Source organism: Pristis pectinata, chromosome 12, assembly GCF_009764475.1.
Source record: "Pristis pectinata isolate sPriPec2 chromosome 12, sPriPec2.1.pri, whole genome shotgun sequence".
In the NCBI taxonomy this organism is placed as follows: domain Eukaryota; kingdom Metazoa; phylum Chordata; class Chondrichthyes; order Rhinopristiformes; family Pristidae; genus Pristis; species Pristis pectinata.
The window spans coordinates 13773990-13790779 of NC_067416.1; the positions used below are offsets into that span (position 1 = coordinate 13773990).

A 16790-nucleotide genomic window follows, 5' to 3' on the forward strand; every position below is an offset into this window, starting at 1 on the left:
GGATTATCCAGGTGGTATATCTGGTTGAAGGTAGTTGTTAAAATTATTAATTTTTTCCTTTGCTGGCTTCCATCATCTTTGAGGATGGGGACATTCATGCATTGGCCACCTTCTGTTGGTTGTCTAACTGGTTCCTTTTCACTCATTCATGATTGGATGTGGGATGTAATTTAGGAGCTTTGGTTATGGAATTACTTAGCTCTGTCTATAGGACACTGCTTCTACTGTTTAGCATTCATGTGGTTCTTTGTTGTAGCTTTGCTAGATTGCCTGGTGATGGTCGTGGTAAGTGCTTGTGCAATCATTAAACCAAGGTTGGTTCCCTGCCTCGACATGAAAAGTAAGTCAGGCAATGAGGTTGCAGATTGTAATAGAATGTAATAATGTTGTTGAATTTATCCCATTTAGTATGTTGTTAGTGTATAATATACATTGGAGGGTGAAGATAGGACTTCACTTTCACAAGAGTCTCTGCAGTGGGCACTCTAACAATACATCTTTGGTAGGTAGATTGGTCAAAAAATTTTCCTCATTTTGGTCCCTGGCCTGGGTCTGGATTGGTAGCAACTTTCATCTGCTGCCAGCTCAGTTAGTACTGCTTCTACTGAGCCAGACTTAGTGATAGGCACTGAAGTCCCTGACTTGTAATACATAGTGTGCCCATGATAATGACACTTTTATTTGTCCTACTGCAGTTTAATGTTGAAGGAATCCTGATTGAAAGCTGGTGGAAGTGATGGGTGTTAATCATAGAAATGTACAGCACAGAAGCAAGCCATTTTGGTCCATCTCATCCATGCCAACCATGACCCAAATCCCCTTTGCCTGCACTAGGCCCCTATGCCTTCTCTGTTCAAAGCCCTTTGAACATTGTAACTGTATCTGTTCTCCATCACCTCCTCTGGCAACTTGTTCCAAATAATTGCTACCATCTGTGTGAAAAATATGTCCCTCAGATCCCCTTTAAATTTCTCCCTTCTCACCTTAAACCTGTACCCTCTAGTTCTGGACTCTGCTGCCCTGGGAAAAACATTCTCATTGTCTATCCTATCTATGCCCCTCAATAATCATGTTTGACATGTTGCCATGAGAAATTATAAGTAATGGTCAATTTTGGGGACTGTCAGTACCACTGATCCCATCTGTATACCACTGCAGCACCCTTTCTATGCCACTGTCGCACTCTTTCTGATTAGTCTGGCTCGCAAATGGAATAGAAAGTAGCCAAGGATCATGATGTAGGATCCAGGATATTAGATGAAAGGTTTAATTCTGCATGTATGACCATGTCAGTCTGATTGATTCTTGCTTGACTAGTCTTTGGGACAACACTTCCATTTTTTCTGAAGATATTAGACACCTTTGTGGGTTTGACTGGACTTGGTGTGCCTTCGTCATGTCTGAATTTGGAGCGTGAGCTGGTTGGTTAGTCCAGTTTTTTTCTTATTTTGTTTAGAAATGATAATGTGGCTTATTAGTCTATTTCCAAGAGTGAACCACTTCCTGGAATCAATCTGGCTAGACAGGAATATGATGGTGGATTTCTGACTCTGGTGAACCAAATGGGTTCTTGCGACAACCCAACAGTTTCATGTCCACTACTGCTGTTATTCCAAATTTATTTAATTCATTCAATTCCATTTCCCTCTCTTTACTACCACTCTTATTGTGTTGTAATTCTAACTTAAGCCCCTGGATTCTTGGTACCAGTCTCTGGGTCACAAGCAGAGTAACATAACCATTATGATACGATTCCCATTATGTTCAATTATCTTCATTTCAGAAATATGCATTAAATAATTCATAATAGGTATTTAAAAAATAAAATTGAAACAATGGCTAAGCTATAAATGTAACAAAAGTTTGTCTGAAAATATGAACCATACCTTTACCCATGGACACTAACTTCCAGGTACACTTTAACTGACAAAATATAAGGTGATTGTATGCAGATGAACACTTGAAGGTGAGAAATAGGTACATTAATATTGCTAACTGAGCAAATTTCATAAATATGTTTAACTGGAATAGACTGCAGTAGTAAACAAACTAAGTGTGCAGAATTAGCTTAGTTTAATAATTTATTTAAGAGCTAATTTATCAGCCACAAACTGGCAGAATCTTATTTTTTTCATGTCAACTTTTCATTAACTCTTCCTCCTCCCAACACTTGAGAATAGGAAACACATTAGACACTGGACAATAAACCCAGCTATTTGCACTATCTGCAAATGACTGTTAACTGGGACATGTTCACAACATTTTGCTGTGACTCTTTTCCCTCCTAAATGATAATGAACACCTACTGGAGTGTCTCTATGAAGAGACTTGGAGCCTTGTGTCATTGTAAATCACCACTTGTGGCTGGTAATTAGTGGGTTGAAGCTTCCTACTTTTTCATCTCCAAATCAGCAGGTGTTGGAGAAAACAAAGCACTTATTAGGCCAGGGGTGGAAGTGACAGGTGCTGGTGAAGTACAGGACTGTTATCTGAGAAACCTATTTTTTTCCCCGTGTTGTCCTCCCTTTATTCATTTAGTCCGCTGTATTTCTTTAGGTTTCATTAATGTGTTGGATTTGGGCAATCACCAAATCAGTTTCTGAATTCTGCATTATTAGATGATGTTCAGTGGTAGAGAAGTCCAATAACCTGAACTTTGTAGATTTTAATGGATGAGGGCAGCTGATTGTCATTGTTAAGCTTTTAAATTGTCTAACACAAGAGTATGTGCTTTGTCACTCCCTCCATGGATAGATGCAAATGTCATGCAATCTGAGGCCTGAGCACTGGCTGGCTTCTGAGGGAAAAATCAGTCATGGAATAATATCATAGTATCACAGATTCAAAGAGTTGTTACAACTTTAGTTATTCAGCCCATCAAATCCATGCTGGCACTCTGCAAGGGTAAGCTGGTCAATCCCATTCCCAAATCTTACCTCATATATCTGCACCTTTTTCTCCTCTGGTATCTATGTCATTTATGTGATTCATCATCTGTTTGCAAAAGTGCATGCATGTAACTTATTCCTGAGGGCCTGGGCTATAAATGGTACATGCAGCAGCCATGAAGCAGCAATGATGGAGGCACTGGATGTTTAGGGTTGATGGATGAGACGTCCATCAGATGAGTTGTTTTCCTGGATAGTATAAAGCTTCCTAAGTGCTATAGGAGTTGCACTCATGCAGGCAAGTGGGCAGTATTTCTTGATGTCTGCCTTTATAAATGGTGGAGAGGCTCTGCAATGTCAGATTGTGACTTACTTGCCACAGAGCAGACTGCCTTGGACCAGCACCTGTAGCCAGTTTTCAGAAACAACTGGACTTACTACTTCCAAGTGCCAGATGGATTAAAAAAAAGCTTACAAATGATCAAATGTGACTGAGTAAAATTTAACCAGGTTGCTATGAATTTGGGTCTGCCGGTTACATCACCTTGGGTTCAATGGTACTGGCTCATTAGTAATGTGAAGGAATAGCTTTTCCCAGGATTTCAATGTTTTATATCTGTGAATGCTGTGACAGTCCTGTGACAGAGCCCTCAAAAGGTAGCCTTTTGTATGTATATTATGACACTCCCTCCAATGAAGCATAAGTTGAAGTCAAATTTTGTAAATTATTTAATTTCACACACATCTAATGGCAAGGAAGTCACATCTTGGAAATATTGGTCTCTTAATGAGTAATACCACATGTTCTTGTTTTTATTTATATCCCAGAGGAGTAGATTATTTCAATCACTGTAATTTATATTTGCATAATGACACAAAATAAAAAAAAGCATACAGCGATCTCTCCCCTTGGTGAGTCACTCTCACTTAAATGGAATACTTCGTTTGCTTCCGGTAACCAGCCTAATATGGAGCCATTCTACTTGCATTTCCCGACCCTTGTAACCTCCTCTTGGCATTCTGGTACATAATTTTTTTAATGTACAATTTTTATATAAAAACCATATTTGCCTACCAACTTTTGTCAAGTTCGAGTAGTGTCTGTGGGTCTAATTTGATAACTGCCCATATTCAGTTAAAACAATTGGATTGTGACTGTTGTTCAAATGTTAGATTATCTTTCATTGTCTCTTGGATATTCAGTTAAGCTAACTATGACCTGTGGGCTTAACCCCGTTATAGATAGCTTTAACTTAAAAGAACATACATGTCATTTTTGTGGAAAGTGGTCAATATTGCCAGGAATCTGATACTGAAATGTTGGGTCTCACAATTTATTAACCAATTGCCAGAAGAGTTCTTCTCCACTTGTATAATTTCATGTATCGCAGACAATAGCTTTGATTGATCTTGCATTGTACGTGTACTTAACTCCCTTATAACTCTCTGAGAGCAAGGAGAACCACAGCGATGCCTTTCCGCAGGCTTGTTCCTCAGGATTGCTGAGTTACAAATTAGTTTTGCAGTGGAGATCAATTGATTATTCGATACACTAGTGATGGAACGTTGCCAAAGCTGAAAACCTATTCCAATGTCCTTGCATGTCTTCATATTTGGCAATAGGTAAGGACTGATGTGGCTTGACAACATTGTGTTTTATCTCCCTTTTCTCATACAATGATGCACTCTGTGAGGCATCACTGAGCTACCTTCATCCTTGGGATTATTGTACCCGTTACCTACAGGAGAATGGGGAAAAAGAAGAACTAAATATGGAGAAGATAAATGGTTGTCAACATTCTTTTCAAATAAGAAAATTATTTGAAGCAATTTCAATTTGTAATTATAATTTAAGAAGAGCAAACAGAACGGGCTTCACGACTTCAGTGCTGCTCTGACATTCAATATAATCATGGCTGTTTTCATCTTGGCTTCCTCTTCACTTTCCTACTTGTTATCCATACTGCTTAACTGTCCTCTGGCTCAAATTTTAATTGGCCACAAACAATAACTATTGCTGTTAAGGATTGTGTCATGTGATCAACATCTCTCTGGATGCAGTAGTTTCATGGAAAATTCTAGACAGGCAGTCAGTGCTCCAAAGACTCTTCCAAATTTCTATAGATGTACGGTGGAGAACATTCTGACTGGTTGTATCATAGCCTGGTATGGAGGCTCCAATGCACGGGATCACAAGAGGTTGCAGAGGGTTGTAGACTCAGCCAACACATCCCTCTCCATCATCAAGGATATCTTCAAGAGGCAGTGCCTCAAGAAGGCGGCATCCATCACTAAGGACCCTCACCATCGGGGGACATGCCTTCTGCTCATTGCTACCGTCAGGGAGGAGGTACCGGAGCTTGAAGACCCGCACTCAATGGTTCAGGAGCAGCTTCTTCCCCTCTGTCATCAGATTTCTGAATGGTTCATGAACACTACCTCATTGTTACTTTTTTTTTGCACTATTTATTTATTTTGTAATTTATAGTTTTTTACATCTTACGTCTGCTACAGCAAAACAACAAATTTCACACCATATAAGACAGTGATAATAAACCTGATTCTGATTCAGTGAGGAACAGTTGAATGAAGAGGACATAACTCCTTTGTGTTCCTTGCGTCTCATATGTACTTGCCTGCACATTGGTAGAAACCACAGAGGAGAACACATATCTCACAGAGTGAAAATGAAATATTTTTAATGTAATTTCATAATTTAAAGAAACTAATTGCTCCTGCATACATATAGTGATGCATTGGGGCTTTTAATGCAGAATTTGCCCTTGTGACTTCCGAAACTAGTAAAGAGGAAACAATGTTGGGTATGCAAATTTAGAAACTTTTAAAATTCAATAATCTCATCTTCACTTTTGCCACAATCATTACAATGATAAGAAAACCATCTGCAAAGCAGAAATTTGCTGAGGGTTTATGCAAGGGTCTGGGTGTTGAATCTCCTTAGGAGCAGATAAATGACTTTATCCCGTCAAACCAGTAAGCATTCACTCTTTGAAGCAAACCTAGTTGTAATTTTAGTAACTTATTTATAATCCAATGCTCTTACCAGCTGCAGTGATACAAATTAAATTAGTAAAGGAAAATTGTTCCACTAGTTATAGGGCAAGGATTATAACCCATTCTTGTGTTTTATATCCTACTGATTGCTGCTTGTCAGCATCCTCTTTCGTAATGTGTATGATGTGAGGACAACATTCCTAATTTTGTGGAAAGCAGTTATCTTGGCTTGACTCTGTTTTGAATGAGCACATACTAACTCTCCCACAGAGATAGGAAATGTTTCAGTGGGAAAAGACAAAGTCCCCATGCACCCTGTAGTGCTTCTGTCTGGAAGGTTTTACCAATATATTTGTTGCTATCACAGCACTTGGTAAACATTTGCTTTTTGCCACTTAAGGACTCAATTAACAGAAAGGACCACATGGAGATACTTGATTAATCTGATGATTTTATGTACTTAAAGGATTTGTGCACATCTCTACTTCAGACCCGGTACTACCTCTTTTTTTTGACAGTGCAGCAAGCAGACACCACTAGAAACTTCATACTTTTGGAAAATTAATTTTAAAATGTTAGCAAACTTTCCAGACCATCATTCATGATGAAGTAAATGACATGTTCAACTGTGACATCTGGAATATGATGTTAGAAATTATGTTGGGGAATGAGATTGAAGCTTATTGTAAAATTGTGCTTTACTTAGTAAAACCTTTACTTAGTAATAAATGAATACTAAGCCATGGCTGACTTGGTAGCACCTTTGATTCTGAGGCACAAGGGATTTGTTTCAAGTCCCACTCTAGGAAACTGAAGACAAAAATTGAGTCTGACATTCCAGTCCAGCACTAAGGGAGCTCTCCATTGTTGGAGGTCCCACCTCTCTGATGAGACATTAAACTGAGCCCTTGGCTGCCCCTGAAGTATACATAAAAGATCCCATTGCACTACTTCAAGAAGAGTAGGGCTGCTATCCCCTGATTAATAATAGTCACTCTATCAACATCACTAAAATGTCTGATTGTCTGCTTATTAACACATTGTTGTTGTGGGAACATGTTGTGTGCAAATTAGCTTCCGCATTACCTGCAGTACAATAATGACTGCACTTCAAAGTACTTCTTTGAAATTTCTATAATCCTGAAAGGGACTATGGAATTGTTGCAGCACAGAAGGAGGCCATTTGACCCATCAAGCTTTCTCTAAGTGCAACCAATTCCATTCCCTGGCTGTGCAAATTATCCTTGTGCTTATATAATACTCTTTGCAAATTATCCAAGTGCTTATCTAATACATTTTTTTGAAATCACAATTAAATCTGCTTTCACCTGTGTCACCCTGTTGGCCAGTAAATCAAAAATTTCTTTCTGTATGCATAAAGTTCTCTTAGTGTCACCTTTATGTTTGTTTTTGCCATCGCACTATATCTGTGTCTTTGGCTCTCAACCCTTCTGCCAATGGGAACAGAATAACTTTGCTCATTCACTCATGATTTCTATTAAATAATTTTTTCTGTTGTAAGGGGAGCAGCCCCAGCTTCTTCAGTCTCTTCACATAACTGAATCACCTCATACTAGTAGGATTCCAGTAAATCCGATAAATCTTTCCTGGCCCATCTCTAAGGCCATTATGTCTTTGTGATGTGTGATGTTTGATGTGATGTTTAGAATAAGATTTTACAATATTCCAGTTTTAGCTGAACAAGTGTTTTATAGAGGTTTGAAATAACTATTCACTTTTGTGCTCTATACTTCTATTGTTAAACTCTCAATTTCATGTGCCTTTTAAAACTTTATAAAACTTTTATTTATACAGCATGGTAAGAGGCCCTTCTGGCCCAATGAGCCCGCGCTGCCCAATATGGTGTTTTTTCCTGTATTCCCAAAGGGATTTGATAGGAAAAAGATAAATTAAGGCTTGAGAAATTGGTGCTTCATAATTAGCAATATATAGAAAATTACTTAGAGAACAGACGAGAGTAATTAACAGGATATAGTCAGGTTGTCAGACTGTTACTACTGAGATGCCAAAGCAATCAGTTCAGTGCCCTCATTGATTCACAATTTATATAAAAGTCAGACTGTGATATAGAGTTTGCTGAGGATAGAAAGCTATGTGGGTGAGTGAATGATAACTACCTGCAAAGGGACACTGATAGGGGGTAATTGGGTAAAGTAAAATTGTTCATTTTGTAGGGAGAGTAGGAACAACAATAGATTTTGGTACATAGGAGGATTTTGCTTGATGTGCTGGTATATTAGATGCAGGCACTAAACATGGCAACAGCAGGCAATTAGGAAGGCAAACTGTTACACAAGGGTTCAGAGTAAAAAACAAGAAATTTTTCTGCAATTTGCACAGCTTTCCACAAGATATTATGTGCAGTGTTTGTGTGAGATTCTGTACCAAGTAGAATTACTTTGCTTGAAGTCAGTGCAGTGTAGATTCACTAGTTGATCCCTGGGGTGAGGTAACTGCCCTGTGAAGTGATACTGTGTAAAAACTGGATGATAATCTTTGGAATTTGGAAGAATATGAGGTCATCTCATTGAGGAATACAAGACGCTGCGAGGAATTGATGGATTCTGAGAACTCAATTCCGCTGGAGAATTCTCTTGTATGGTGTCTTTGAATACATTTAAAGCTGAAATAGGTTGGATTTTGGGCAGAAAGGAAAGGGAAGTAAATGGGCATCGGGCAATAAAATGGACAGGCACAGGATCAGCCATTAACTTAATGGTGGAGAATTCTTGATCCAGCCTCATTGATCTCAAATATAATTTCTGTTTCTCTCTCCACAGATGCTGTCTAATCTGCTGTGTATTTCAAGCATTTTGTTTTTATTTCAGATTTCTGACATCTGTAGTAGTTTATGTTCCTTTACAGTACATTGTTTTTTCTTTGTTCTTCCCTATCAAACACACCACCACACTTTTCAACATCAAATGTAACGTTCAGTTCATACCACAGCCACTGGTTCTTCTGACGCTCATCATTTATCCTCGCTGCTTAGCACACTTGCTAAACTTTGTTCATTGAAATTGTGCTCTGAAACACCCAAATTCATGTTATCACGAAAGTGATAGTTCTAGTACAAACCCTGACACTGTCCTTGTACTCAACCCTAGGAAAATCAATGCGTACTTTCCTTTTGGCCAAGAAACAACCAAACACTACCACTCTCGATGTCCTATCCCTATATCAATTTTCTTATCAGCCTCTTTCAATCTGTGAACTTAAATTTTGTGACTATGTGACAATGCCAATTATTTAGCATTAATCAATCACCTTCTGAAAGACTATACATACATCAACCACAATGTAGTTTTGCACTATTTCCCTATATAAAAAAATCCATGCTGACTTTTATTTATTAAACTGCACACCCCAAATGTTTATTTTGTCCTGGTTTATCATTTTTAGCAGTTTTTCCATTGCTGAGGTTAAACTAATTAGCTCATGGCTTTGGGATTTATTTTTTGAACATAGGTTCCACGTTTGCAAATCTCCAAACTTCTGTTAATTCCTATGAATTATAATTTTCTTTCATCAATTTTTAGCCAATTCTGTACTGGGATTACTAATAGTTAAGGTGACTTTTGCAGCATGTGTTTCCTTATGTAGATCTCCTTTTCTCAGTAATCAGTAACCTTGATTAACCATTTACAAGTTAATTGCCAGTAGAAGATTTTTGGATTCATTTTTTTTTATGTTATCTGCTAGCTACTTTCTTAATCCCTCTTGTCCCTTTAAATTCAAAATATGTTTCCTCTTCAAAGATTTTATATTGCGGATTCTCCCCTTGGATTATCAACATCTACCCTATATAGCAGTTTCTCTATTTTGTCTTTTTCTCTACTGTTTACATCATTCATGGGTTTCTGACTACAGTTGTCACAGAGCACTCACTGAGAAATAGTTGTAATGGTTGACATAGGATTAAAAGGATATGAAAGCTTGAAATGTTTCAATTCAGTTTATTTTAGGAAAGACATGGAAGAGTAATTGTTAGGGTAATGAATCACTACAAAGAAGAACTGGTAATGAAACAGTTGGCAGAAATCTGAAGCAAAACTGGGAGACCACACAGCAGGTCAGTCAGTAGCAGAAAACTTCTATGTACACTTCTAGTGTGGTCTTTTCACAACTGAGATCAAATAAGTTGTTTTATTTTTTTAAAAACTCCAGTTATCTTGGAGCTGAGTTTATCCAAATACAAAATGTCTATTAGGACAATAAATCAAATTCAATACCTTTTGAGCAAAATATCTTTACGGGTCTAATTAAAATTCATGTTTCTAATAAATTCCATGATTTTCTATTATTCATCTATTCTCTCCCACTCGAGTTTGACTTCCATTTTAGAGTTTGATCTGGCAATCATGTTTTTGACTGCAGCCCATATCACCCTTTAGACTGATCTGCTTCTTTCAGCATTCATGCAGTGGCACAAGAAGGAACTAACCACAGCTACCATACGATATTGCTGCAGAATGCCATAGACTTTTCTGTGATCAGCTAACTCAGCACAAATGAGATTTAACATGGCACCTTAAATGCTACATGGGTTAAAGATGATGACTTTGCCTCTTGGACCATCAGAAGACAACCTTTTGATCAGTATTTATTAAGTAAACCCAGCCTCCTCCAAAGAAATAGATTTAAATTGGACTAGTTTAGTTTAAAGCTTTCCAAATACAAACAACTGAGCATTTGATCAGAAGTCATTGTACTCTAATATGGTGACGACAACAACTGTTGATAATGGTTTATTTACGTCACCATTCTGAAAGGAACAAAGAGCTATTTGTATTATCATCCAGTCCTTTTAATAATAAAAACATAGTCCACATTTTCAGAAACACTGCATGTAAAAGATGGGTTGCTTGTCAGGATATACAGTAACTCATCTATTCATCATAATGATTGCACTTAATTTTTAGCATAACAAGACCAGGGTTGTTCTGAATGCAGCAGTACTGATTATATTTTCATTTCTTGTAGATGAATTATAGTTTAGGTCTCTCTTTTTCAATCAGAAATAGTAGCTGAAAGCATTTATTAAAGCCTGTTTTGGCAATCCATCAATACCTGGATTGCTGCCATACACTAATGCAAGTTCCCTACTGTGAGAAAATAGTTGAAATTTCATCATCCATATTTGTAGCATTTTTCTCAGACCAATGACTAAGGGCCATATTTACCTACTATTTTTATTATGATGCAAACAGAAGTGTATTGTGCTTAAAGCAAGAATGCTCTGTAGTTACTGGAGCAATAAACTGCGGAAGTGTAAATCCAAACAAAAACGGAAATGCTGAAGCACTCAGGAGGTCAATCAACATCTGTGAGGGGAGAAATATGGTAGCAACCCTTCACCAGAACTGGAAAAGTGAGAAATAAAAGGGTATTTTAAGTTGCTAGAAGGGAAGCTGTAAGAAACAAGGGAATGTTTATGATAGGGTACAGATCAAATTATCAAGGTAACAATAACTTTAAAACCAACTGTTAGAGACAGAAGAGTGGGGGAGAAAAGAGAAACACATTGAAACAGATAGGTATAAGCACAGCTGTGAAAGGAGGAGAAAGTGATTACTTGAAATTGTTAAGTTCAATAATTAGGGCTGGCAACTTGCCCAGATGGAAGATGAGCTGTTATTAGCTTATGTTGGCCAACGTTGAGGTAATGAGGCCAAAGACTAAGTGGTCATTGTGGGAGTGGGACAAAGAATTAAAATGGCAGGTGACTGCTCTGTGGACAATTGAGTAAATCATGCAAAAACTATATCATAAATATTAATAATTATAATGAAAATAATCACTACCCAAAAATATTAGATATGGAATAAAATTCACTCTTACTGAATTTATGTGAAAAAATAAACACAAAATCTATTTTTTTTCAACTTGCATTTGATGCATGTACAGATAACATGGCTTTGGGATACCAAAAACAGCGATACAGACCTTTTTCTGGGAATACAACCTTTCTCCCCTGTAATGCAGGGGGGGTCGCCTGTATTTTAGTTAAGGTTTACAGTACATGTCAATAGACATACTGAAACCCAATGTCAATAACAAATATTGGTTGTCAGAGGACAAATCAGATGAGCACATTAATTTCTGAGAGAGTGGGCCAGATTTTGCCTTTTGAAATAACAATTAACATTGTTTAGTCTTATTGGAGAATAAATCGAGCAGCACATTTTGGTGTAGTTAAATGCAGAAATCAAGAAGTTGCTGCCAAGTTGTGCTGTTCCTCTAGAGCTTGTGTAATGCCAGTATCTCACCTAGAGATTTGGCAATTAAATACTGGAACAATCTGAATTTGATGCACCAATGGTAATGTACAGTATACCACAAAAGCTACAGAAAATATTAAATAGTGTGATAAACCTTGTTTAATACTGAATCTGGCTCAACATGCAAGGGTGGTGGCTGATAGTAATTAAGCATGGACTCAGTTTCTGCTATATTTACCCTCTCTTTAATTTCCTATCTATATAAGAATTGACATTGCTATCATTCAAGCTGTTAATTACTGGTTCGGACTCTACACTGATCATTGATTCTGCTGTAGCCTATCCATCCCTACACCTACTCTGTATCTAACTTCTCTTTATCCCAGTTCTGCTGAAGGTTCTTATACATGACATGTTAACTCTATTTCTCTTTCCACACATACTGCCTGTCTTGTTAAGTGTTTCTAGCATTTTCTGTTTTTATTTCATATTTCTAGCACCTGCACTTTTGATTTCACATCTATGATAATGCTCATTTATCCAGTGGTCATCTGGAATTCCTGAAAAAAATGGCCTAATCTAATTTCGGTTTAGATTTTTTTCAATGTCTTTAGAATGCTGAGTATTGGTCCATGACATTGACCATGCATTATGGCGTAAACAGCACAAGATCAAATTTCTATCCCATGATGTGAATAATCACATGTTAGACATACCTACAGGATATGTCTATTGGGCTCTCTCAAATCAGGGACAAAGGTTAAGCAATCAGCTGTGAAAGTATTTTTTTCTTTTAATGAGCTCAAGCAAGGAGCAGCATTGTTTGACTTATTAATTGTTTTGAATGTAGTAACAGCCAAAAGAAAATTATATGCTGAGAAATATACATTTGGTATAGAGTGGTAGGGCTTTGTCACGTTTATACTGTGCATCTTGTAGTAATATTTAAATAAATCTATTTTTTATATAGGTTAAAAAATGCATGCAAAAATGACAAAGAATCTTTTCAATCAAAGCACTTCAACTCTATGCAACCAAAGGTCGGTGAGAAGGCAACCTTGTTGACAATTTAACACAGGAAAACAAATTTGAAAAGTTTCTGAATTTGGGTGTGCATTCAATTTTGTAAGATCATGAACCACTGAATAAATCTGTTTACCTTTTAACATGAAGTAATCATCAAGTTGCTCATTTTGTAAATTATTACCCAAGATGAAGTAGATATAGGAAATTCTGCAATTCAGTTGGAAAATAGGCACTGTCATATTTATTGTATTATACATTGAGATCTATAGATCTATTGTGCAGTGGTGAGTACAACTGGTGGCCGATGTTCATGCATACATTTTGCGTGAGGAAAGGAGGACCCATTTCTCCCCAGGCGTGTTAAGCACCTTACAGTGGAGACTGCAGGACCTGCTGTATTCCTCTCAGCTTAAAGATAAAACAGTAGGATGCTGGTGGCCATCACTCTTCTCCCAATAGCTTCTGACCCTTTTCCGTCATACTGGTTGTACACTAGTGAGGCTGGTGAACATATTTTGGCATTTAGATTAGATACCAAAGAACTTGTTTTTCTTGAGAAGTTGTACCTAACATTAATTAACACATTTAGGATTGATGGGAATAAAGTAATAATTTCTTATGGGTGTTACCTGAAGTACAGAAATTTTATTGCCATTTTGTACTGAGTTTGAATATAGCGGGCTATGTGGGAGGGAAGGGTTAGATAGACTTAGAGCAGGATAAACTGTCAGCACAACATTGTGGGCCGAAGGGCCTGTACTATGCTGTAGTGTTCTATGTTCCATAGCTGGTCTATTCAGAATGACAGAAGGCTTGCCAAGACATGTTTCTGCTTGAAATTAACCACTGGTAATCGTAAGGCTAGGGTTGGTCTTGATGGCAAATAGCCACCTTCTAGTCACTATCAAGTTTCATATATAACAAAACTTAGGTATACGTTTTGTTAGATATAGCAAGGCTGAGATTGCACAGTCTGATGCACCACAGCAAAACCCATTACTTTTAAAGAGAGCTTTGAAAATTGGGAGCATTTTCCAAAAGTCACTTGCTGAATATGCAGCAATGAGAATAAAACTATAAAATGCAAAAGTAATAGAGGTAGAAATCTTCTACAGTCTTTATGATAAAATGATTTACTGCATGCAATTAATTAGATATTTGTATCTTCCACTATTACAGGTGGCCAACTTTGTTTTGTAAGTATTGTTGAAAGGGTTAATTTCACTTCCATCACTGGGGGTGCAGAGCTTTGACGGAGATGCTGACTTCTGGATGGAACAATAAAACTAAGATCCTCCTTAACTAACTGTCCAAGAAACATAAAACATTCTGTAGCACTTTTTATCTCCTTGTTGACATTCGCCCCTCTACCAACTCTAAAACAGAATGACTGATAATTCTACCCATTACTGTTTCCTAGTAGTGGGAAACTGGCTCTACTTTTAGTTACAAAATTAAATATTAAACTCAGGGGGGAGAAACTGACCTTGAGTGAAAAATTGGAAAGCGGAGAGAAACAGCTATACAAGCTCAATACACAAAGTGCTGGAGGAACTCAGTGGGTCAGGGACCACCTATAGAGGGAAATGGACAGTTGACATTTTGGGTCAAGACCCATCATCTGGGGTCTATAGGGAAACTCCATTTCCTTCCATAGATGCTGCCTAACCCGCTGAGTTCCTCCAGTGCTTTGTGTGTTGCTCTGGATTTCAGCATCTGCAGTCACTTGTGTCTCCAGCTATACAAGCTGTCCCCAGGCTACAAGCACCTGATGTATGGACACCTGTACAAACAAACAAACTTCCATAATATTATGATGATAGTGTAGCGGTTAGCGTAACACTATTACAGCACCAGTGACCCGAGTTCAATTCCGGCCACTGTCTGTAAGGAGTTTGTACATTCTCCCCATGTCTGCGTGGGTTTCCTCCGGGTGTTCCGGTTTCCTCCCACATTCCAAAGAGGTATGGGTTAGGAAATTGTGGGCATGCTATGTCTGCGCCGGAAGCATGGCGACACTTGCGGGCTGCCCCCAGAACACTCTACGCAAAAGATACATTTCACTGTGTGTTTCGATATACGTGTGACTAATAATAAAGATCTTATGTTAGATTCAAAAGTCCAAAGTTCATACATATATGCTCGTTACTGCAAATGGCATAACTAGTTTCCCCTCTCCCCACTTTTAGTAATTGTTCTTTCTTTTCAGTCTTGTGCGCTTTTGACGCCATTCATTACAAATACTGTGGAGGTATGGTTACAATACAAGTGATTTTTTTTGTATTTTCCAACTTGGACAAAAGCGACCTATGGACGTTTTAAGGACAGCTGCCGCAAAACAACAAATTTTATGTCATATGTCAGTGATAATAAATCTGATTCTGATATGGAACTTGTTTTTTTTTTACCTGGTGACAGCCTATATAAAAATGGAACAATTCTATAATAATCATGATGGGTAACCAAGAAAAGCACATCTTTAGTTTTTTCAGAATCTGATATATGCAAAATTGTGTTGAGTTGACATAAATGAGAATATATTTAATGTAACATTTTGCTTCTAATAGGGAATGCAAAACTAATAGATCTGGTGCCCGTTAATGATAATAAATGGTGTAGGATTTAGGAATATGGAAATGCAATATTTAATCACAGTACATTCTTAGCCTGCATACATTGCTGCAGACACTGGTTTCTGATTGGTATCTATCAAGTGCAACGCACAACTGGCACTGAGTTAATGACAAAGAATTTGTACAAAAGGAATATTTGGACAGATGATTTGTTTTTAAACATAGTGCAAATACAATCAATAACATTTACAGCAGTTAAAAATATAAAGTCACCATCAATTGGTTATGATTGTACTGAATTGATAAAAAATGAGCAAGACTACCTTCTAGAAACTGCCTGCTAATGTTTGACTTCAATGTAATGTACTTGGGAATCTCATCAATGGTGATTAAAGCTAATTTGCTTCAATATTAAATGACAGTGTAACTTCACTCAGAAATTCCTCCAGTTTAGCAAAGGCAAAATACTCTAAACACTTTTACAAGTTATGAAAATATTGCAATTTGTGTAGTGAATTAACATTGCCTTTATGTATCAGGTGATTACTATAAGAAGGTATAAAAATGTTAATTGCAGTATCAGTTGAAGTAATTTCTACAATCACCTTCATATATGTCACCATTAGCTTGGGACGATTCTTGATTCGTCTTCAAATAAACTGCATTGATATTGAGACTACTGCTTCAAATAGTGTGCCTGCAGTCTAACTTAATTGCTTAGGTTCTGTCTGTTCTGGATTAAGATCTTTCTCCTCTTCAGCAATGACAGGAAATTGATGTTCAGATGATTCACCTATTAAAGAAATAGTAAGTTAGAGCTAAATAGGGTTAGTTAAAATTATACTTTGAATTTATTGTTGTGTGGTATTAGCAAGTAAGAAAATAATACTTAAATTTAGGTCAGATCTTTAAAAATATACCAAACTGTACTAATTACTAATATCTAGTTCATAAAATTATTTCTTACATATTTAAATAATTATTTATATGCTCCAATTTTTACTTTCTTTTTCAACACTTAAGTAGACATTAGTTTATAGTGAACA

General features: G+C 37.2%; 1 protein-coding gene across 4 annotated transcripts in view; it reads right to left on the reverse strand.

Annotated features, from left to right (window-relative positions):
* Positions 1–4532: 4532 nt before the first annotated feature.
* eno4 (enolase 4) overlaps positions 4533–16790 on the reverse strand; it is a 71884-nt gene continuing 59626 nt past the window's right edge. For 3 of the 4 annotated variants that reach the window (XM_052027881.1, XM_052027880.1, XM_052027879.1), the window contains one exon: positions 12870–16537. In XM_052027881.1, coding sequence (XP_051883841.1) covers positions 16449–16537 — 89 coding nt within the window. In that variant the 3' untranslated portion in view covers positions 12870–16448. Of the gene's footprint in view, positions 4628–12869; positions 16538–16790 lie in introns of those variants that run through there. The other variant, XR_007957308.1, reaches the window with a different exon arrangement.